Source organism: Typopeltis vanoorti, chromosome 17, assembly GCF_054136105.1.
Source record: "Typopeltis vanoorti isolate ZY-2024b chromosome 17, IOZ_Tvanoo_1.0, whole genome shotgun sequence".
In the NCBI taxonomy this organism is placed as follows: Eukaryota; Metazoa; Arthropoda; class Arachnida; order Uropygi; family Thelyphonidae; genus Typopeltis; species Typopeltis vanoorti.
Window position 1 is genome coordinate 52,945,552 of NC_143565.1, and position 24,962 is coordinate 52,970,513.

The 24,962-nt window shown below is 37.4% G+C and overlaps 1 protein-coding gene across 4 annotated transcripts in view; it reads right to left on the reverse strand.

Annotated features, from left to right (window-relative positions):
- Positions 1-7,035: 7,035 nt before the first annotated feature.
- Positions 7,036-24,962, reverse strand: part of LOC150097391 (retinol dehydrogenase 12-like) — a 72,537-nt gene continuing 54,610 nt past the window's right edge. For all 4 annotated transcript variants that reach the window (XM_090407128.1, XM_090407125.1, XM_090407126.1 and 1 more), the window contains one exon: positions 7,036-7,608. In XM_090407128.1, the coding sequence (XP_090263254.1) occupies positions 7,417-7,608 (192 nt within the window). In that variant the 3' untranslated portion in view covers positions 7,036-7,416. The remainder of the gene's footprint in view (positions 7,609-24,962) is intronic.

The window sequence follows — 24,962 nt, forward strand, 5'->3', positions numbered from 1 at the left end:
GTTTCCATCCACATTATGATGAAAACTAGTTGACCAAATTTGAGCACAATAGTCCATGTGTCCGACCAATGCCTTATATAGATGCACCACCACCACCACCTCCTTATCCCTACATGTCAATGTACTTTTTTTCATAGCAGCAATTCGATGTGCCCTTGGAACTTCAGTCCACTGTCACTCCAAGATCCCAAATCTCATCCATTTCCTGAAGTACAGCTTCACCAATATAATTATGTAGCCTTATATCACTGTATCCCAAAGTGTACCACTTTGCATTTATTAACATTAAAACTGCAACCCCAACTCATATGTCCAAGCTAAAAGTCTATTCAAATCTTCTTGTAGAGAATTAATATCAACACTACTCCTGATAATTCTACCTAACTTTGAATCATCAGCAAACATTTGAAGATACCCAGTCAATCCACATGAAATATCATTAAACAGTAGAGGTCCAAGAATAGAACCATGAAGCACGCCACTAGTCACCTTCCTTTTCTGAGAGACAGCTCCATCATACACAATTTGCTATCATTCAGAGAGCCAATCTTCAATCTAACCAATATACTATGTATTCCTATCCTCTGCAGCTTGTACACCAACTTATGTGGTAATCTATTGAATGCTTTTGCAAAGTCCAAGAATTCTTATTCAACACATTCGTATAAGCAGATTGCTAAAACACAACCTACCCTTCACAAACCTATGCTAATCATCATAGAGAATCTTGAACATGCATGGATTACATTCAGGAATACTTAAGAAACAGTCTCTCTCATCCATAGGCCTGATTCATCAGCTATGCCGGTTCCTAGCCTGGATAAAATGGGAGCTGAGATGGTGCCTCACCTCCCCGTAAAAGGGGCTCACAGCCATTATATCATCATATGAAATAAATTATGTTCATCAACCCAATCCTCTATTCTATTTTTAACCAATTTTCCCAACACTTTGATCACAATTGAAGATGTACAGAACGGTCTATAGTTGGAAACTTCTGTTGTTGAACCATTCTTGAACCATGGCTTGAAACATGTACAGGACATTTTTACAGTATGCAATGGTATGGTACTTGCATTAACAGTGACATGTGGCAAATGGATGCAGTACCGTTTTTCAACTTTTCCAGTTAGCAAAGAATGAGCACCTATTGTTTTCCAACAAAATAAGTACTGGTGTTTACCCCAAATCCATTAAGCCTCCAACATGGTGTTTACCCCATTCCATGAAAGAGAGTCAACATGATATGAAGATTTACAGGCCTGTGAGTTGATCTGCTGTAGATGAAATAATGCAGTTTGCTGAAAAGGAGAGTGTAGAAAGGGTGGTTAATATAGTCTTTGTAATTAAATTTTCAACTTTTCCAGTTAGCAAAGAATGAGCACCTATTGTTTTCCAACAAAATAAGTACTGGTGTTTACCCCAAATCCATTAAGCCTCCAACATGGTGTTTACCCCATTCTATCAAAGAGAGTCAACATGATATGAAGATTTACAGGCCTGTGAGTTGATCTGCTGTAGATGAAATAATGCAGTTTGCTGAAAAGGAGAGTGTAGAAAGGGTGGTTAATATAGCCTTTGTAATTAAATAAAAAGAGTTGGCTTGAATTGGCATTTAGAAGCTAAAACAATTATCATAAGACTCATGAAGTCACAGACATCTAGGAGGTCCCTTTTATAGATACACAGCACATTATACAGTGTGTTAAACACATTCAACTCTGTAGATACCACACTCCCAGGCAATGCATTTCAATCATTCACAACTCTCCATGCAAAAAAAATCTGCTTCTCACTCCCTTGCTCACACCCTCCTTATACAGCTTACAGGGATGACCTCATGTTCTCCCCAATCTACCACCATTTTATGAAAAAACCCTCTTAAATGTTAATCCTATAACAACTCCTTACCAACCTGTGTGCCTCTATCATATCGCCCCTCTTTCTCCTATCCACTAGACTGTGCAAACTGCATCATCTCAACCTTTCTTCATATTCAACATTTCAGAGATCAGAAACTATATTGGTCGCCTCTAGCCTTCTCCAACATATCTTCCATTCACTTCCAAACCTTAAACCTGCTCTATCTCTCTAGAATTAAAACCTACTTCTCCAGGATGAAATACCCCAAAAAGTGTTCATCGAACAACTCCACTATGTCCTTTGCATCAGTCACTATTTCCATTTTTATCCAACAGTGTCATTCTTCCACAATCATTTGTCCTCCTACTGGCACTAAATAGCAAAAAAAAATTCTTCAGGATTTTCTTTGCATCTAAGGGCCAATCTCTTCTCATATTCCAGTTTTGCTTTCCTTACCATACTAGTCATTCTCCTGGTCTCAGTCTTAATTCTTCATGCACCTGGTCTCCACCCCCTCTCCTATAACCTCTTTTTTACCTGCAGTTCCTGTTTGATATTGTCATTCAGTTTACACCAAATTGTGATTTTTTTCTTCCCTCGTGGTATACAGTAGTATACTATTGCTGCTAATAAATATTCCTTCACAAGTTCCCAACTGATATCTCACCCTTCCAGTTCTTCAAACCCTGGAACTACCCCAAGTTGATATTTAAGAGTATTATAATCACCTGCCTTATAATTCCACATACATTCCTTCCTCTTTGATAGTCTTCATCTTCCAAGTCAAAACCCTATGGTCGCTCTCTCTCTCCATCTGGGGGTCAGATATGCCATCTCAGTTATAACCAGTTCTTATGATGCTATGACCAAATTTAAAACTCTTGGACCCCGTGTTCCTTCTACTACATGTTGTGTAAAACATTTGTCCCTCAAGAATTCCAGAAATTCCATTGCTTTACTACATGCAGTTTACTCTTCCCAATTTATACTGCAGTTGAATTGCCTGAATATCAACTGCTTTTCACACTATGCTTTCTGGCTTGTAGCAACACATCATTAAATATCCTGTCCTGCCCACCTCTATCTCACACTATATGCTTTCAAAACTATTAGTGCCATTTGCCCTCCAAATGCTCCACTCTGAGAGGACATAAGTCATCACTTATCATAAGCAGTATTCTAGCCAGCATGGTTGGCCGAGTGGATAGCGTATTCGCTTTCCAGCCAAAAGGCTGCGGGTTTGAATCCCACCCACGGCAGGATGTTTGTGATTGTCTGTGGAAATACCAGTGGTGGTCGGCAGTAGACCACCAGATAAGATGGAATTATAGAGCAGGTGTCCTCCCTTGATGAGTCCTTGGACTCCCTGGAGGTGTCAAATAATAATAACAATAATATCCTGTCAAAAAATACTATACCCTGCTACTTCTATTCCTGTCAGTATATCATGTTCAGTCAACCATGTCTCAGAGATCCCAATAATCTTTGGAAAGGCTGATGCAATCAGTGCTACCAATTAATCTCCTTTATTAGTAATAATTATTAATAACTTCATTAGTTATTAGTAATAGTGCAGATGTGGTAGCCCTGCAAGAAGATTTGAATAAGCTAGACAGATGGGCAAAATGAATGAAGGTATCAGTTTAATGCAGCAAAATGTAAGGTCTTGAGGTTTGGGACACATCGATGGGATGCTGCATACTCTATTGGAGGAAATAGGGGGGGGGACAAGAGATCTGGGGTTCATTGATAGAAACCTGAAATTTAGGTCTTATACAACAGAATGAAAACTCTTTTATCTCTGACCTGCAGAGATAAAAGAGTTATCATTCTGTTGTATAAGACCCTGATCAGACCACACTTAGGCTATTGTTCTCAGATTTGGTCCCAGGATTTGAAGGGGATAAATTAACCATGGAAAGGGTACAAAGGCAGATAACAAAGATGGTTTCAGGACTGTACAATGCTAGTTATGAGGATTGGCTGAGGGAATGTGGACTGCAGAGTTTGGTGAATAGAAGAAGGAGAGGTGATATGATTGAGACTGTTAAACTGTTGAGAGGTGGTTACAGGGTTGACACTGGGGAGTCTTTCGCTTGGTTGAACAGTAGGAAGAAGTGATGACAAGAGGCCATCCCTGGAAGTTACAAATGGAAACTGTGAGCAAGAAGGTGAGGAGTGGTTTCTTTGCATGGAGAGTGCTTGAACCATGGAATGCATTGTCTGATACAGTGGTGAGAGCGAGAATGGTCAGTGAGTTTAAGGAGTGGTATGATAGACTGTGTTTCCTGAGAGACCCCCCCCCCCCACGATGAGTCTTTTGACTCCATGGAGGACTGAATAATAATAATAATTATTATTATTATTCTGGTTACTCCTGCTATTAGTATAAAGAATCAGGGCATTGTCATTGTTTCAATACCTATCATTATCCACTCCAGACTCCACTGGATTCAGCATTGCCAAATGTATTCCCCCTTCTCTCAAGCACCTATTCCCACAAGAGGCCACCCCTAGTACTATCCACCCTTATAATTGTAGTTTCCTGCAGTGACTTGTTCAGAAAACAGCATTCTCTCCAGATGTCTACATCCTTCCTCATTTTAAATGCAAGTTGTCCCTTGCATACAGTTCCTCTCTGTCCTCAAACACCCTCCAAGCATCCACGTATTCTAAGCCTCTCTTCAACAACATTCTGGCTATTATACTATTCATTATTGATGCTCTTCTATGTAGCTGTGTATTATCATACCTGGGAAACACACACATTATCTTCCCTTTCAGTCTTCTTCCATACAACTTAAAGCATGAACCTCAGATCTCTTGCTACTTGATTTACACTTCCTCTCAAGTCATTCATGCCCACCATTACAATCATCTCATCCACCTTTTACTTTGTTTAATTGCTATAGTCACCTCTCTATTGTTCCTCTAGGCAAACTCTCCTCAGGCATTCTATCTTGCACAACATGGATCATGGAGTCTCCATACATCACACCTCTTACCACTGTTTCTTTCTTGCTCACCTGCAGCTCTCTCTCATCTAACACTTTCTTTCTTTGTTCCCCTACTTACCTGTTGTGCTGTCATCTCTCCATCCCTAGTTCCAGCACTCTCTTGCATTTTTCTTATTCCCTCTCTTTTACTGGTTCTCCTATTCTCCCATCTTCTATCATTCCCATAACTCTCTCTCTCTCTCTCTCTCTCACTCCTGCTCTGATTCACTTTGAATTCATTGGCTCCAGTTGCCTAATCTTTCATGCTTCTCAACTCATTCCCGAGACATTCCATTTCCTCTTTCAGCGCATATCTCTCTGCAAACTACCTACTTTTGCTCACCATTCATCCTCCAATGTAAAACCATCTTTGAAAACTTCACAATGTTTCAAACTGCCCATACTCCCTACTTTTATTTTTTTTCATCCAGATTCTGCTTGTTATCCTCACCCCCCCTTCGATCACACTACTCATTCCTCTCAGTTGGTATTCTCCCATTTCTGATGTAACACTGCCGAGGTCCATTATACTAATGTCTAATTCACAAAGTTCTTCCCATTTTCTACATTTCCTGCATATATGCACTCCCTGATCTCTCAAGTGCCAAATACATAATTGTTGGGATAAATGTAGTATGCTGTGCAAAATGTAGTCTTTAAATAGGGAAGAGACTTGGTGATAAGCCATTAGTAAACTAAGCTGTAGCTGTCATTATTATTCAAATACTGCACAAAGTGCTACTACAAACTGTACTAAAATATTGTTTTTAAGTACAAATTCTGAAACTGCAAATTACCCACAGACGATACGTTGTATCTAGCCTAGATTCCCTGTAAATTGAAGTAAAAAAAAAAACTAATAAAAATAACAAAAAAAATATTTTTTCTTCCTTTTCTGCTGCTACCTCTTAATGAGACAGACTCTGACCTCACCCTTTGGTCAGACTCTGTCTTTCAGGATGGGTCACCCTCACCCATCCTGAAAGATAGGGCACTCAAGAATTGATACTTAAAGTTTACACTATTGAGCAATTTAAAGATGATCAACATATTTACTGTGGAATTAAACTTATCATAAAAAAAATGCTTAGATTTGGAGGTTTGCAGGTAAAAAATATATTGCTTCTAAGAGTAGTCATTTCATTTTTGGTTAAATCAACGACAATTTCCAATATAGGAATATAATTTTCCATCACAATCACCAAGGCAGCACATAGTATATTGTGTAAATTTACTTATCACACTCTGAAAGATGGAAAGCTTTATGTACTGCTATCTTAGATATGATTCCCCAAAGAATGTGAAAATCGAAAATGCAACACATAGAAAATATGGATCCCTTGTAGCATGTAGATACCATTTATTTGTGCCAAATCTCTCTCTCTCTCTCTCTCTCTCTTCCATTCACCACTGATTGCAATAAAAAATTGCTAATATAACTGAGTGATATTTCATAAATTTGGAGATTTATTTATTATTCAAAAATGAGTTAATGCTTATTATCTTTTATAGAAAAGTGAACTCCTTAAATAATCAAAATTTATTATTATTATTACATGACAGCTCCAAGGACCTCATTGTAGAGAAGGGCACTCCACTGTAAGCAACTTACAATCTACACACCATAATCCATTAACTGCAACACAGCACTATCAACTGCTACTAATATTTTATTTTTGTTTGTAAATTGCACATGCACTAGGGCCATTTTTCCCTTGGAGAAAAACCCTGTTACCTCTGAATGAGATCCACTAACTCACCAATCAAAAAAGTCCATATAAAAATTGATTTTGTGATGATAAGAACTGATCATCATCATCATCACAAAATCAATCTGATGATGATGATAACTGAACTCAGCTTTTTTCTAAAAGAAGGGGTGCAATGCCCTGACACTTTCCCAATTGCATTGGGAAGATACTTAATTAGCTTTAATTAGTGTTTTTTCACCCTGTCATTGCACTTCTGTTAATTTTATTAATGGGACAACAACAGGGTAAAATTAATTTATTAATTTCATTATTATTTTTTATATTTATTGACATTTGTTTGATAATTAACTTTATTACACTGAAGAACTTCAAATTGATATCAACGGATATGTTCTTGAATAGAAGTTGTGCAAAATTAATAATCAACTTTAACAGAAGATGAATACTTATATATAAATCCAAAATGAGTGAACAAAATAACTTTATTTAGATAGCCAGTTTAAGCTTACAGACTAGATAATCATCTCAATTTCAAGTAATGAAACATATTACCTTGATTTAATCATGATACCATATAAACAATTCTTCTCTTATAGAAAATTATATTAAAATGTCTGGTGACTAGACTGAATTAAATTCAAGCTTTATGGAAGCTAATTTTTGCTTCATGCATATTCAGAAATAAAAATTATATACAGTATGAAATTATTGCTGAGGTAATTCTATGAAAGGTACTGCTTTAACCTGAGAAAAATAAATAAATAAATAAATAAATATATATATATATATATATATATATTTTTTTTTTTATTTTTATTTTTTATTTTTTCATTTCTCAGGATTCCTTATGTTGTTGTTGGTAGAACTGCATCAATCATTTTATCACTTTCTCTCCAAAATCTCCTGGCAAGCTGCTTATCACCACAAGGGTATCCAACTGGAGTCTGTTTGCAATCAGAGAAATATTTGCCACTTATTCCATCAACTTCTTCAGAAACTGCCAGATATATTGATGTTTGAGCACCAAGATATGTATTCTATAAAAAAGATAGCACTTTTCTAAGAACTATTAGTAAAACATTTTTAATTTTAAAACTATAGTTACTTCTTAAATACTTTCCACCCCTATTCCTACTTTCCCATTTGTTTTAGGCATAATGGCCTATTATCTGTTTTTCCAGCTAGGCTCAGTGGCCTGTCATGTCAAAACGTGGCTTCTTTGAAACATGATACTCTAATAGGGAGGGTTAATTCTACCTGCATGGTTTATTATGGCTATCAATTTGTTTCAATAATAGAATATTGTAAGTTGGCATAATCAAAATAAATATAAAAATGGAGGAAAATTTGTGTAAAAAAACTTATTTAATATAAAATTTTTGCCTAAGTGTCATAGGCATGTTCAGTACAGGATCATAGAAACAAATAAATAATAACAGACAATTATAAAAAGCATCACTAAGTAACTAATGTAAGACAACTAAAAACAGTAAATATAATTTCCTAACTTAAAATATATACACATAAATAAAATTTATGTTTTAAAAAGCAGATTTAAAAAGTACAAAGGGGACAGACGTAGACCACCAGGTCTGCTTGAGTTAGGAGAATGAAGTGATTTCACATGTGTTTATAAAGATGTTCTATGAGGAAACAACTTTTATGTAGAGCTCTTGTTTTATTCCAATAAATACTATGTTTGTGCAGATAGCATGCTCAGCAAGTCCAGACTGTTCAGGCTCATGATATTAAATATAAGACTTGTGTTCTTCTAGACGTACAAAAGCAGATCTTCCAGTTTTCCAAAATAAGATAATCTGTAAGAACAAGGAATCTGGTAGATGCCTGGAAAACCTAGAGGCAGAAGCTTAAACTTAGGAGAAGCAAGAAAAGTGGAGATTTTTTCTGATGAGATGAAAAGCAACAAAAATATTCACTAGGTTAAAAATTTTGCCATGTGTTCAAAAATCCCTTGCACATAAAGGATGTGAGTTTGCTTTTCTATACTAGAAGAGATACCATAACAGTTAAAATCTTTTTTTCATGAAAAAAAGATTAGCTCTCTTCCCACATTCCTGAATGCTAACAATATCAAGATTCTTCCTTCCTTTTTTCTTGATTTTAATATGATTGTGCCATTGAATGAAATCTGTTCATCCCTGATTTTTCTCAGATCTCTCATATCTATTGTCTTCAATTTTTTATAAGCGTTTTACTTAACTCAGTTCTCTGATCTATAAGTTAAAACTGGCTTGAACACTGTCTTGTATTCTGCTAGTTTAGTGACCTGGCTTATTTCTCTTATTCCATATAAATTAATTCAGTTAACTTACCACATACCAGTTTTGCTAATCTATTTGCATATTTAATTTCCATCTTCACTAAAGATCATACCTGAATAGTTCAAAAGTTTTACTTTCTATACATTCTCTATTGAGAGTGCAGTTAAAGTTTCCTATGATCTGTCATATTCATAGTCCTCTTTTTGCTGATTTTCATGTCAAATTTGTTATAGCAGTTATTCAAATTTCAGGTTAAGGAAACCTGAAAACTTGTATTGGATTTAAGAGTACATCATGAATCCCTGATTCACTGGAGGTTTATCTCTCTCTTAATAATAATAATATAAAGAGCCCAGTCGAATATCTTTAATTTCAATAACAAGCCAAATACCACTCTCCTTCATAATGCGATACATATTATCTCAAGACAACATGAAGTTGAACACTCATCTCTGGGGTCGCTCTGTCATTCTGTGCCTTAAATACAATCAAATTCTCTGCAAACACATGCCCTCAGGCAAAGCATTCCAATCTTTTGCAACTTTCTATACAAAAAACCTGCTTCTCTCTCTCTCTCTCTGTTGCTCACACACTCTTTATACAGTTTCCAGGGATGGCCTCTCACCCCATCTTCCACCATTTTATGACAAATCTCTTTAATGTTAATCTTATAACAATTCCTAACCAACTTGCACATCTCTATCATATCACCCCTCTTCCTCCTGTCCCTAACTCTGTAAACTGCATCTTCTCGACCTTTCTTCATACTCAAAATTCCAGAGACCAGAAACTGCCTTAGTTAATCACCTCTGACCTTTCCAACATCTCTTCATCCTTTTGAAAACCAGGTGATGATATCTGTGCCCAGTAGTCCATATGTGGTCTAATGAAGATCTTATACAATGGAACCAGATTCTCCTTGCTTCTACAAGTCACTATCCTTAGCATCATTGTCAGAATTTGCTATGTTGTCCTCACAATTTTGGCAGTGTATCCTTTAAATTTTAGATCCTTATCTACCATCATCCAAGATTTCTTAGTTCCTTCACCTCCAACAATATATCCTCACCAAGAGTATATTCTATATCCCATCTTTGTCTTTAAAATTATAAAATCCCTGTTATACTTGGTGCTTCGTGAGCATTGGTTCTCAATTTTGAATATGACTTATCAATTGCTTCCTTGTGGCCAGGGATCCTAAAATTCTCCCTGGGTCACGGACTCTAACGAATTAATTTGTTCTGTGCCAGTTAGAGTTGTCTATCTTAATAAACTGTAGGCCCTTACCCTGATCTAGAAAACTATCCTGCTTGACTCTAATCAGGATGGTGTCTGGATTTTTTTTTAGGAGATTGCAGTCATGCCCTTTTCTAGCCTTAGTATTACTTAATCAATCTTTCCCCTTTTTGTCACGGTCCATATTTTGGTGAGTGGCAATGTCATTCTCAACACAATTCGATGACCAGGATTCAATAATAAACATAAAGTTTTATTTTGCACTATCAGTATACATGAAACATAAATCAATCAATTCGTTAATTCCCTTAAGTTAGATTAAACACTTTAAGTAGCATTACATGACAATTTCAGAATATGACATATCTATTATCTTCTAAGAGAGGGCATGCATATAGGTATATACTAAGAATTGTCTAGACATGTATCTTTAGGGAGACAGCTAAGGTAACATACACATACAAATTCTTTTGCAAGGATCACATAACATGGCTCTTCGGACTACAGTCCAATGTCCCTAAAAGTTCCACTAACTAACAAAATAGTCTCAGTCTTCCTTTCTGCAAATGTTCTTAAACCGAATTTTTCATTCAACACTCCCTCTTGAACTTTAGAAAGGTCAAAATTACCTTGCCATTTCTTGCAGCATATAGCCTCACTCCATCACCATGTGAGAGTCACATGCATATCCTGGTTGGACCTTTGTTCACTCTGCAGATTGCTTTCCCATCTCATGGATTGATGCGCACTGGATTTTCGCCGTCATTCGGAAACATCTGAGGTGCTTGTCTGGAACTTCTATACCCTACAGGAGGGACATCACGGTTCAGGTTTCATTTTGGATCCAAGTCTTTTTGTTTCATCAGTCTGCACTTGGAGGTTTTTTTTTTTTGTCGGACCTCCTTCTTACATCATACCTCTTTCACCTTCTTTCCCACTCTCTAGATTTTCCGACCATCAACCTCCCTTTTTCTCCTGCAGCTTACAATCATGGTCGCATCGAAGACTTTCATCTCAAACCTGTGAGAGAGCTCCTCCAAGAGAATTTGCGAAATCTTGTTTGTAAGGTTCAACAATGGGTTTATCAAGGTGATGACCTTAAGGCTCTTAGTCATCACTGTGGCATGCACAGCTTCATAGAATCTGTCCTTGGGTTCATTGTCAACATTTCCCTTTTTTTTTTGTTTGTTGTAACTTACACATATTATTCTTCTGTTTACATATATTATTTTCCACTTCCAATTTACACACATATATTTCCCTTTTAATTCACACATATTAATATTTTACAATGTTTCCTCTCCATTGGGTGAATAGATATACACTTAATAGAATTATATGATACACTTCACCCCTTTCCTTATTTCTTTCTAGTACAATTTTCACCAGAAGTATTTTCTTTATTTAGGCTCCGTTCTTGTTAGATCCTGAATGAGGGTCTGTCTAGCAGAGGCAGGCCTCATTCATGATCTAACAAAGGCCTCCCCCATTTTTCTTAAAATTTTTTTCTTTAATCAGTGAGTTGTTGCCCCCTTTTCCTTTTCTCTTCCTTTCTTCCTTTTCTTTATCAGAGCATTGTGGCCTCCTAGCCAGTCCAGTGTAAATACTACCTTCTGTCTACATGCAGTTATCATCATGCCTTTGGTCCACGACAAGGCTTCCATCTGCCTGAGGGCTCACTTCGGAGTTCAGCATTCTGATTTCTTTCACCTTCCGAGGTGGAACAAGGCCTTCCAATTCTGGTTGAGTCTTACCAATAGAATGTTGCCTTTCCTTGGATGGGATAGATTCCCTCTATTTGTCAGCCACATGGCCCAGAGAAGTACCCTATCTGTTCGGGTTTCCCAGTGTCGGTCTCATCATAACATGTCTTCCTTTTCTGAGGAATTGAATCACCTTCCCTGGATAGCTACAAGCAAAGCCTTTTTTATTTCGAGAAAATAATCCCCCAGAATTAGTCCTACATGGGGTAATGAACCTGTGGGATATGACGAGGAAGGTATGCCATGCACAGAGGCCGAACTTCGCAAACTCACTCTCAGCCTGACACTTCTGGTAATTTGCATTGCGAGGGGAGAATATGCCTGAGACCTTGATGGTTTTTTTTTTATGTATCTTACTCTTGTACTCACTCCTGGTTCCATTTCTCTGATAACCTTCTCGGGAATCATAGAGTATTGTGATCCGATGTCGAGAATTCCCTTAAGGTTCCTCCCATATGTCATCACATCAATGGTCATGTCTGGTGTCTGCTTACCCCTTTTTCCTTTCCTTTTCTTTTGAGATCTTGTGCATACATACGATGTTGCCTCTGCCTGATATCTTGCTTGAATTCTACTAGATGAAGCACAGCAGTCATGTGCTATGTGACCCAATTTGTTGCAGGGGGGGGGGTTCCTTACGATATTCTCTTCTCTTCTCACTGCCTGAGGCTAAATCGGAGGGGGGAGTAGTTGGTCGAATCTTTTCATGATGGTGTCCATTTTTACAAACAAAGGTGTTTGGCCTTTCAACTTCCCTTTTCACTATACTTATGATCTTCTCCTCTTGGCCTGGGATGTTCTCCTGATTCTCAGTAGGGATCATCATTAACTTATTGAGCTCAGTGTCAAGTTGCTCAATAAGAGGTTGTTGCATTTTCTCCATCTCCTGCTTGATGATAGAACAAACCTCGTTGACATCACAGGGCTTAAGGTTGATGCTACAGATTGATTCTGTCTCGAGCTTCTCTTCATTTCTTTGGCACCTTTGTCTCTCCTTCCTATCTATCTCTGTTTTGTTTGGTGTGTGGTCCTTATTAGTATCCCTGTTGTCTCTGATCATGTTGACGGAGCCTATGGCTGTTGTGGGGCAAATATCCCCAAGCAACTGTTCTCTCTCTCTAATAATGCATCATAGCAGCTTTTCAGATTACTTATTCCTTTTCCAAATGCTATTTCTTTCAGATCTTGCTTTAGCGCGATTCAGAAGTGCTGAAAAACGGCCCAATCGAGGTGACGTCTTTCCTCTTTGGGTACACTTAAGGTGTTCGCCAGAGTGATTAGCCTGTTGTAAAATTCAGAAACTCCTTCTTTTTCTTTCTGGACTACCTTTTGGAGTTTCCAAAGGTTGGGGCCAACATTTTTTCCTCTTTGGGTACACTTAAGATGTTCGCCAGAGTGATTAGCCTGTTGTAAAATTCAGAAACTCCTTCTTTTTCTTTCTGGACTACCTTTTGGAGTTTCCAAAGGTTGGGGCCAACATTTTTTGTTTTTGAAAACTGGGAGATTAGGGCTTCTTTAAATCTTTGGTATTCTAGTGTTTGCTTTAGTATGGATGATGAGTAGAAAAAGGATTTTGCCCTACCAACTAGTTTGCTGCGAAGGAGGATGAGTAGCTGAAAGTCACTCCAACGTCCTATTTTTCTGAGTTCCTCTACATAGTCAAAAAATGCTCTGACATCATCGGTATCATCTCCGGAGAATTGGGGAATGATTTGTTGGGGGGTTAATGTTTTTTAAGAAATTGGTATCACTCAGTTCTGAACTCGATGATGTAGCCATGCCTGTACTCTTGGTTTATTCTATCTATTATTTTTGCACTGCCTGGTTATTGTGTTTGAGATCGAGACCTACTCACTGTGATATATCAAAATTATGTATTTTTTTTTTGGATGTAGTCACATCATGTCGACTGCTGCGACATTGTTATACTTGGTGCTTTGTAAGCATTGGTTCTCAATTTTGAATATGACTTATCAATTGCTTCCTTGTGGCCAGGGATCCTAAAATTCTCCCTGGGTCACGGACTCTAACAAATTTATTTGTTCTGCGCCAGTTAGAGTTGTCTATCTTAATAAACTGTGGCTCTTACCCTGATCTAGAAACTATCCTGCTTGACTCTAATCAGGCAGGATGGTGTCCGGATTTTTTTTTTTTTAGGAGATTGCAGTCGTGCCCTTTTCTAGCCTTAGTATTACTTAATCACTTTTTTCCCTTTTTGTCATGGTCCATATTTTGGTGAGTGGCAACGTCGTTCTCAAACACCATTCGATGACCAGGATTCAACAATACACATAAATCAATCAATTTTTTAATTCCCTTAAGTTAGATTAAACACTTTAAGTAGCATTACATGACAATTTCAGAATATGACATATCTATTATCTTCTAAGAGAGGGCATGCACATAGGTATATACTAAGAATTGTCTAGACATGTATCTTTAGGGAGACAGCTAAGGTAACATACACATACAAATTCTTTTGCAAGGATCACATAACATGGCTCTTCGGACTACAGTCCAATGTCCCTAAAAGTTCCACTAACTAACAAAATATCTCAGTCTTCCTTTCTGCAAATGTTCTTAAACCGAATTTTTCATTCAATGCTCCCTCTTGAACTTTAGAAAGGTCAAAATTACCTTACCATTTCTTGCAGCATACAGCCTCACTCCATCACCATGTGCATATCCTGGTTGGACCTTTGTTCACTCTGCAGATTGCTTTCCCATCTCATGGATTGATGTGCACTGGATTTTTGTCGTCATTGGGAAACATCTAAGGTGCTTGTCTGGAACTTCTATACCCTACAGGAGGGACATCACGGTTCGGGTTTCATTTTGGATCCGAGCCTTTTTTTGTTTCATCGGTCTGCACTTGGAGGTTTTTTTTTTGTCAGACCTCCTTCTTACATCATACCTCTTTCACCTTCTTTCCCACTCTCTAGATTTTCCGACCATCAACCTCCCTTTTTCTCCTGCAGCTTACAATCACGGTCGCATCGAAGACTTTCATCTCGAACCTGTGAGAGAGCTCTTCCAAGAGAATTTGCAAAATCTTGCTTGTAAGGTTCAACAATGGGTTTATCAAGGTCATCACTGTGGCATGCAGAACTTCATAGAATCTGTCCTTGGGTTCATTGTCAACATTTCCCTTTTTTTTTTTTGTTTGTTGTAACTTACACATATTATTCTTCTGTTTACATATATTATTTTCCACTTCCAATTTACACACATATATTTCCCTTTTAATTCACACATATTAATATTTTACAATGTTTCCTCTCCATTGGGTGAATAGATATACACTTAATAGACAATTATATGATACACTTCACCCCTTTCCTTATTTCTTTCTAGTACAATTTTCACCAGCAGTATTTTCTTTATTTAGATCCTGAACGAGGGTCTGTCTAGCAGAGGCAGGTCTCTTTCACGATCTAGCACCTCACATTTTGCAACATTATACTGGAATCCCCACTCCTGTGCCCATTCATGTCTTCTTGTAAGGCTACAACATCTACTCTACTCCTCATAGTTCTTTCCAACTTTGTATCATCTGCAAACAACTAAATATCCACATTCAAATTCTCCCCCAATATTATTAATATACAAGTTAAATAGCAATGGTGCTAAAACATGCTGCTCTGAAGCACACTACTAGTGACTTTCCACTTCTTGGATATTGTTTCCCCAGCCAAATACACAACTTGCTATCATCTATCAGCCAATCCCCAATCCAATCCACTGGCCTGACATCCAACCCCATCTACTTGATTTTCTGTAAATTGTATCTTCTCTACCTTTCTTCATATTCAAAATTCCAACGACCAGAAACTACCTTACCTTTGGACCCTTTCCAACATCTTTTCATCCTTTTGAAAATCTGGTGACCAAATCTGTGGGCAGTAGTCCATATGTGGCCTAATGAGATCAGCATTTCTTTACTTCTACCAATCAGGAGCTATCATAATCTATCAAAAGCCTTTGCAAAATCAAAGTACAGGGTGTTTCAAAAAGAATGTCCTGATTTGAAAATTGTATATCTCTGCAACCATGAACCACAAATGAATGCGACTTGTACCATGTGAACAGACTTGGCCCAGAGTTTGATATGATGACCACTAGATGCCACTATAGCGTCCAAATAGCCGATACGCTTAGTTAATGAGAAGATGGCATTTAGTTAACAGAAGGCGTTTTGTGTTCTCAAATTTGATTATATGAAATCGGGTCATTCTTTTTGAAGCACCCTGTATACTACTGTAGTACCCTCTTATCCACAGTTTCAGTTATCTGCAGTCAACCCCAGTCTGAGAATATTAAATGGCAACTTCCAGAAATAAACAATTTATAATTACATTAGCGAAGCGCATATTAGATCCAACATAATTTCAAAGCCGAACGTTTGTAGAAACTATGAAAGTGCTGTAAGTTGACCTGAGAGCTTACCAGAATACAATTCTCGACATCCCCAAGTTGCTTTAGGTTGCACTACTTGACTTAGGTAACTAAGACAACTAAGGGATGCTGAGAATTGTACTCTTGTAAGCTCTCAGGTCAACTTACGAAACTTTCATAGTTTCTACAAACATTTGGCTTAGAAACAATGTTGAATCTAATATCCACTTTGCCTATATAATTTTACATCACTGAAATGAAGCCATATGGCTCTTTCTTTTAGTAATAGACAATTCATAAGTTTTAAATTGCACACTATTCTGAGTAGTTCTTGGTAATCAGTAGTGCAGTGTGCTTCTGTTCAAGTAACCCTTATTTTACTTAATAAATGGCCCCAAAGTGCAGAAATAGTGATGCTGGCAAATCGGATATGCCAAAGAGAAGCCGTAAAGTGCTTCCTTTTAAGTAAAAAAAGGTGAACGTTCTCGACTTCATAAAATATAAATAAATAAATAATAATAATATATGCTGAGGTTAATTCACATTCAGATAACTTTTATTACAGTATGTTGTTATAATTGTTCTATTTTATTATTAGTTATTGTTGTTAATCTCTTACTGTGCCTAATTTATAAATTAAACTTTATTATAGGCCTTCCTATGTATAGGAAGAAACATTGTATATATAGGGTTCAGGACTATTCCAGGTTTCAGGTATCTGCAAGTGTCTTGGAATGTACGAGGATAAGGGGGAGGATTACTCAGTGGCATAGCTGGGGGGGGAGAAGGGGCAGTCCGCCCTGGGTGGAACTTTGAACCTTACTCTATATGTCATTTTGACTTTTTGTAGTATTTTTGGTGTGTATTGAGAGGGGCAGCAAACTCAGGGACTGCCCCAGGTGGCAAAAGCTATAGGAACGCCGCTGGGACTACTGTACTGTGTATCCATATCCTGCATTGTAAATTACTTTTTACAATGCAGCTGTCGCTTTATTGTAAAAAGTAAGTAGATTAATAAAACATGACCTACCTTTAGCAAATCTGTGCTGTCCAGGAAAGATAATACTATCATTGTTAAATTAATTCTACATTATGGTCTCTCCAACACTTTACTCACAACACCTGACATACAGATTGGCCTATAATTTGATGCTAGAGTTCTATCACCTCCCTTATGAAGTGATACAATCTTGCTTTGCATTCTTTCCACTCTTGGGAACTCATTAAATAAATATGCCAAGGCAGATGCCAACTTCCTTGCATGTCCCTTCAACAAAATATGTGATGATATATCATCACATATTTTGATATATCATCACATATTTATTATTACCCAGTCTTATTAACATCACGTTTGATCAATTCTCCATATACCTCTTGCTCACTCAGACGCAGTCTCTTCCTCGTCTACTGCTTTGAAACTCTCCATGATGTCACAGTCACAAGGATGAAAGATTTTTATGAACTACTCAATAAATCTCTCTCATATATCCTCTGCAGCAGTTCTTCTTACACCATTTTCTCCGATCAATGTCAATCTACCATAAGCACTCTTTTTTTTTTTTTTTTTGCTTGCTACATATTGAAAGAACACCCTAGGAGTTTTTCTTGGCTTCAGTGGCTAACTGCTACTCTTACCAACCAAGTCACCCTCCTTGCTTGTTCTCTGTACTTATCATGGAATTGATTATTACCAATCATCTTATGTTCCTTGATAATGCCTTCTTTCTCTGTATTGCTTCCTTAATCTCTTCATTCATCAATTTCACATTTACCTTATTCAACCTTCTGACCTTTGGAATAAATTTTAAACACTGCTTCTATTAGTAGTTCTTAAATATGACAAGCATCATTGATCTCCTTTCAACCAAACTTCTTATTCCATGCTACAACTGCAAGCCTTCATGATCTCCTGAGCTTCTCATGATCGCCAGCCTTGTAGTTCCATATATATATATATATATATATATATATATATATGCAACAGAGGGCACACAAGGATTGAGAGTCTTGGATTTGATTACCTCATATCAGAGAATGTGATATATATATATATATATATATATATATATATATATATCCTTTATTCACAGAAGTCCTCATATGGCTGGCAGCCACCCAGTTAATCATATCAGAGAATGTGATATATATATATATATATCCTTTATTCACAGAAGTCCTCATATGGCTGGCAGCCACCCAGTTAATCACTTCAAGGTCACTCTCATGAATTGGAGGGAGAATTGCAGGGTCATCCCATGGGTAAGATGCGATTTTATTCAAAGTTTCATTTCAGCATCCCCATAAAATCATCATCATCATCAAATTCCTGCCATGTACCCTTGTTATGTCGTTGCTTTCTCTATATTTTACTTTATTCTATCTCTAATTAGCCCGCTATCTAATCTACTGTTGTGCCTCTTCAATATTAATTCAGTACTATTTTCTTTTTGGATACTGGCAAAATTTATATTATGTTGCGCCAGCCAATATCCTATAACAGAAGAGATTCTTGTTCAGGGAAACAATTCTAAATTCAAAAGGGATTCACACAATAATTAATCTTACGCTAGCGGCGTGCAGATTCAGTTAGCAGTCGTGACCTGAATCTCACTTCAGCAATAATACCTAAGTTCCTTCCCGCCAAAAAGGTTCTGTTTCATAAGTGGTGGTTTTAATTCATAATCAGGCATAAACTCAGGTATAAGGTACAAAACATAATTTATTGGAAAAAACACAGAACATTTACAGTTAAGAAATTCAAATATTCAGTAGAACAAGACTCACACTAAGTTAGGGTTCATAAATCTTTCAACTACGAAAATATATGATTAAGTGTAATCACAACACTACTAGATTGTAATTCCTTTCACAAATTATTCACTAAATGCACATTAAACACTTTCATTAATACTCTATCAATAGCTATCCTAATTCTAAATTTTATTAGTCAATTCTAGTCATTCTCAATCCAAATACTGCCTATAAACAATTTTTCTTTGTTCCACAGGGTTTAACTAATTCAATCAAATTCTCACTTAAAAGTTCTCTAGTAAAATGTCCTTAGCTTACAATCTACACAAAGTTCTCTTTCTTCAAAGCGATCTTAACACAGAATGAAATTCTTTACATTACCCGATCCTTTCTGACTGTCTTGACGCTATAACATGTAGATCTGGGTTACCTTCCGGTATATTTTTTGGGCTGTCTCTGCACCTAGCGATGCACTATGCTGTCCTTGAATCACTTCTGGACTTCAGCGTGTTTTCTACTGCTTCTCAGAAAACTTCCTCCGTTCTCCACGATGGAACTTTTTTGTGAAGGCTCGATTCTGTATAGGCCATCATATCACGGTCAGCTTCGCTTGGAAATCTTCAAGCCTTCTCAGGAATAGGCCTCGTCGTCCGACATCATTGTAATCAACCCACTGTTTTCTCATGAATCACCCAACAAACCTCCAAAAGTGGAATCCAGGAAACGAACATGGCATGCATCGTCTTTTATTCACCCTTTTGTGCGCCCTCTATTCGATGTGTCTTTTACTGCACGAACCTCACAGTTCATGCCCCTTGGGTGATCCCACACTCTCCCTAATCTGTTAGGTTACCATATTCCAGATAGTCGTTCTGACGTCACCCTCCGCGTAGATACCGGTGCTACGCTCGACTAATACAGATTACATACGATTATTTTGGATTACTACTTATTATCTGATTGGAAAATTCACAATGTACTAGACAGCTTAATGGGATTTACAAATAATTTAACAATTCCCTTACACTATTCTTACAATCTAACACAAAATTCTCTGCTTCTGAATTCAGTTATACAGGAATGAACTTCAGTATATAGCACATATAGAATCCATATTATCACATGACACAAGGAAATTTTCATAATTATATGCTGATGTGCAGGTATCTCCTTAATTAGTAATGTTTAGCATGTTAAATTCTGAATAAAGAATTTGCTTGTAAAGATCTTTCAGGATCTAACATCCTCAAGGGGGAGGGTACAGGATATGATAGTACTACATGAAAAATTTACATCATCACTAACTTCCTATCTACAATTTTCCTCCAAATCAGTCTGTTACTTGTCAAGACTCCAACATTATCAGATCTTATATTTCTATCGTCTAAGGCACTTTGTACAGTATCAATCCACCTATATCTTGGTCTTCCTCTGGGTCATTTTCCTGCCAACCTGGCAGAGAACACTAATTTTGCTAATCTTTCCTTGCCCATTCTGTTTAAGTGACATACTACCTGAGATTAGCTCTGCTAACGTATTCCTGGATGATGACAATGTTAAGTTCTTTCCTAATATCCTCATTTTTAATATGATATTGCCATTGATGCCACCTGTTCACGCCTATAATCTTTCTCAGGACTCTTATATCTGCAGTCTCTAGTCTTTGGTCAAGTGTTTTACTTCTGACCCAGCTGTCAGATCCATAAGTTAAAACTGGTTTGAACACTGTCTTGTATACAGCTAATTTAGTGTTCCGACTAATTTCTCTCTTATTCCATACAAATTTATTTGACTGACTTCCTACCATACCAGTTTTGTTGATTCTGTTGTCTATTTCCATATTTAATTTACCATTTTCACTAAAAATCATGCCTAAGTAGCTGAAATGTTTTACTTGTTCCACAAGTTCACAATGCAGTTGACATTTTCAACGATTCTACCTATTTCATTGTCTTTTTATTGCTGACCTTCATACCATATCTATTACAACAGTTATTCAATTTAGTCAGGGAATCTTGCAGACTTGTAGCAGATTTATTTAAAAGTATAACATCGTCTGCATAAAGCAAAGAGCTGACACCAGTTTCTATTCACTTCTTGTCTGCACATACTGTCACTTCCTCTTTCAGCATCAACTCTTCTCATGCTCTGTTCTCCTGTCTGTCCCGAGTCTCCCAGTTTCTCTGTCTCACACACTTGTTCTCTCATTCTGTACAGTCATTCCACTCACTTTTCCATTTGTAAACACCACTTCAATGCCTTCTTCCTTACTATCCTTCTCTTTCACATTGCTCTCTGCACTCATTACTCTCCCTTCCAGCAGCAGCAGCAGCAGTCTCTAAAAATGACTCTCACCAAAATTATTCAGACAGACCATCACTCTTCTACAGTTTGAATCATCCTTAGAACTTATTCCACACTTTAACGAACTGCATTCCTTCTTCACACATTTCTGCTAACATATAATTCTTGCTCTCCACCTCACCACTGGCATACCTGAGCAACATACTGACTACTTTTCTTATCACACTATTGTGTGTTATCCTTCTTGAAAACTTCCTGATATCCAGTCTTATATTCTCATTGTTCATAGCCAAGCCATCTTTCCTTACTACAATTACCAACAACAAATGAAGAGATTATGTACCCTTGTCTCACACCCGATTTTATATCAAATGATACAAGAACATAATACAAGAGGTAAAAGAACCTCCTTCACTTCTATCCACAATGTCCCATTTAAACCATACAATTGTAGCATTTTAAAATAATTTCTACCAGAACATTGTCATATGCCTTTTCCAAATCTACAAAACTTGATATTATGATTCATTACCACCATGGAGTCACAAGAATCATTGTAGGCGGCCTACTCTAGAACACAAAGTCTATCATACCACTCCTTGACCTATGCATTCCACAGCTCAACCACTCTCCATTAAAAAGAAACCACTTCTCACTCTCTTGCTCACAACTTCCTTTCATAACTTACAGGGATGGTCTCCTCTCCCACCAAACAAAAGAGCTCCTCAGTGTTAACCCTGTACCTACCTCTCAACAGTTCAAATGTTTCAATCATACACCTCTCCTTCTATCTAAAAAACTTTGCAGTCCACATACTCTCAGTCTACCCTCATAACTAACTTTGTATCTGCCTCTGCACTTTTTCCAAAGTTAATTTATCCACTTTGAACCCTGGTGACCAAATTTGAGCACAACAGTCCAGGTGCAATATGATCAGGACTTCATATAATGGAATGGCAACTCTTTTGTCTCTGCAGGTCAGCATCCTTCTCACTATTACAGCAATCCTCTGGGTTACCTTCACCACTTTTGCAATGTGTTCCTTGAATTTCAGGTTTCTATCAATCATCACCCCAAGTTCCCTTGGCTCCTCTACTTCCTCCAACCAAGTATGCAGCCTCCCCCATAAATATATCCAAAACTTTAAGACTAAGTTTAGCTGAATTAAAGTGACATCCTCCCATTCATTTGCCCATCCATCCATCTTATTAAGGCTTTATCTCATCCAATGTTTCTTTGATGTTTGCAACTGCATCAACAATGTCATACTATTTTGCATTCATGTGGACAGACTTATGTGCTCGTCGAACATGTTGTTTATTATTTTAACGGTATAATAGAACACAGAAACTAAGTAGATAATTAATTTATTAACTTGATGCTGATATTTCGCTGGTATTATAACCAGCATCTTCAGAGCACAAAAACACTGTTTGTCACAATACGCGAGACTAAAACAACATGGTGTACTTAAACAAAATTGTAGCAGCAACACAAAGACTAAAGTCCTGATTTTGGCGCCCTCTATCTGAAAAAAAAAAAAAAAAAACTATCATATATTACCAGAGTCCTAGAAAAGTGCTAGTTTTTTCTTAATATGACTGTCTCCCAGATCTTCGGCAAGTTAATACAGCCATATTTGTTGAGATTTGAAGTGTGTTTTAGGGCTTCTGTCGCCTCTAAGAACAATCTCTCTATTTATACAGGTTTCTGTGTAGTACTTTTGTGTTTTTCCAGTTGATCCTGTGTGCAGGGGTATCCAGAGCATGGTTTGCTAGGCCCGACTTTCCATAATGATAATTCCGGACGTATCGTTTATGTTCGCTGATGCAGATATTCACAGTTCTTCCTGTTTGACCGTAGTAGGCTTGAATGCATGAGCAGGGTACTTGGTAGCCTCCTGGATGTGATAAAGGAGGAATGCTAATTTGCTACATGGTCTGAATGTAGTGCGTAGTTTATGTTTATTGAGAATTCTTGAGATCTTTTCGGATGTGCCTTTAATAAATGGAACTTTGGCAGATCTTAGAGAACATCACCGACGCAACAAAAAAAGAATTCGACAGAATCAAAAACCGGCACCAAAATAAGTTTGAAAATCTACAACAACGGAACACCATACAACGACCGCAATTACAACAAGACCTCGTCGTTGTGAATCTATCGTCACTCACCTTAAGCAAAGAGGCCACGACTGCTTTAAGTCGAGGGCACAACTTTGCCATAACTCCCAAGCAAGTTCCAAAAGCCGAAATAATGGCATCCATCGAACGAGGAATATATGACCTGCCTCCAACAATAGCTAACAACATACGTTTAGATGTGGCCAACATCCTAATCAAGTCCAAGCCTCCCAAAAATAATATCCCACATAAGGAATTCATTGCTATAAAAGAGCTACACAACAACAGCCAGATTACCATAACAAAAGCAGACAAAGGAAATGCAACCGTGGTGATGGACACAACTGAATATGAAAACAAAATGCACACACCATTACAAGATCAGTCAACATACAAAATTATAGATCGCAATCCCACCAACACACAAAAGAATAAGGCACAAAAATTATTAAAAAAAGTCACTTCCTGGCCCAATGACACAGTTAACAAACTCAAACCCTTCCATGTTAAAACACCGAGGATCTATGGATCACCAAAAATTCACAAACCAGGCACACCTCTACGCCCAATTGTGGACAGTATAAATCGTCCCACATACAAACTGGCTAGACATTTAGCGAAGCTACTAGCCACTCTCACTAACAATTCTCCCTCCTTTGTCAAAAATTCAGCACACCTAAAAAGCATCTTACAACACCTTACCCTAAAAAGCTCAGACTTAATAGTAAACTTTGACATCACTTCACTATTCACAAACGTACCACTAATAGAAACCCTCAATCTACTGAAGTCACACTTCCCCCCTGATATATTTGAACTATTCAAATTCACAATACATGCAGGATATTTCACATGGAAAGGGAAAATATACAAACAAATTGATGGGACAGCCATGGGCTCCCCCCTTTCCCCCCTAGCCAACTTTTACATAGAACACCTGGAAAAACAAGCAATCAATACAGCCACTCTCAAACCAACACTTTGGCTACGCTATGTTGATGATGTGCTTGCTATTTGGCCACATGGCCCTGAGACATTGAAAACATTCTTAGCACATTTAAATAACCAGCATCCAAAAATCCACTTTACTATGGAACTGGAAGCCAACAACTGTCTGCCCTTCCTGGATACACTCATCACACGTCTCCCAGATGGTTCCTTATCATTTTCAGTTTTTAGAAAACCCACACATACAGGCAGATACTTACACAAACAATCACACCATCATCCTTCTCAACAATATGGCATATTAAAAACGCTAACCCATAGAGCGAGAGCAATCTGTTCCAATGACAAGGCTCTTACTGCTGAACTGACTCACTTACGCCACACCTTCTTGGCCAACGGCTACAATCCACATAAAATAAACAAAATACTAAACACTTCTAAGAAGCCCCTCCCACCATCCACCACAGAGAACTACAACAAAACAGTCACCATCCCTTACATTAAAGGCACATCCGAAAAGATCTCAAGAATTCTCAATAAACATAAACTACGCACTACATTCAGACCATGCAGCAAATTAGCCACC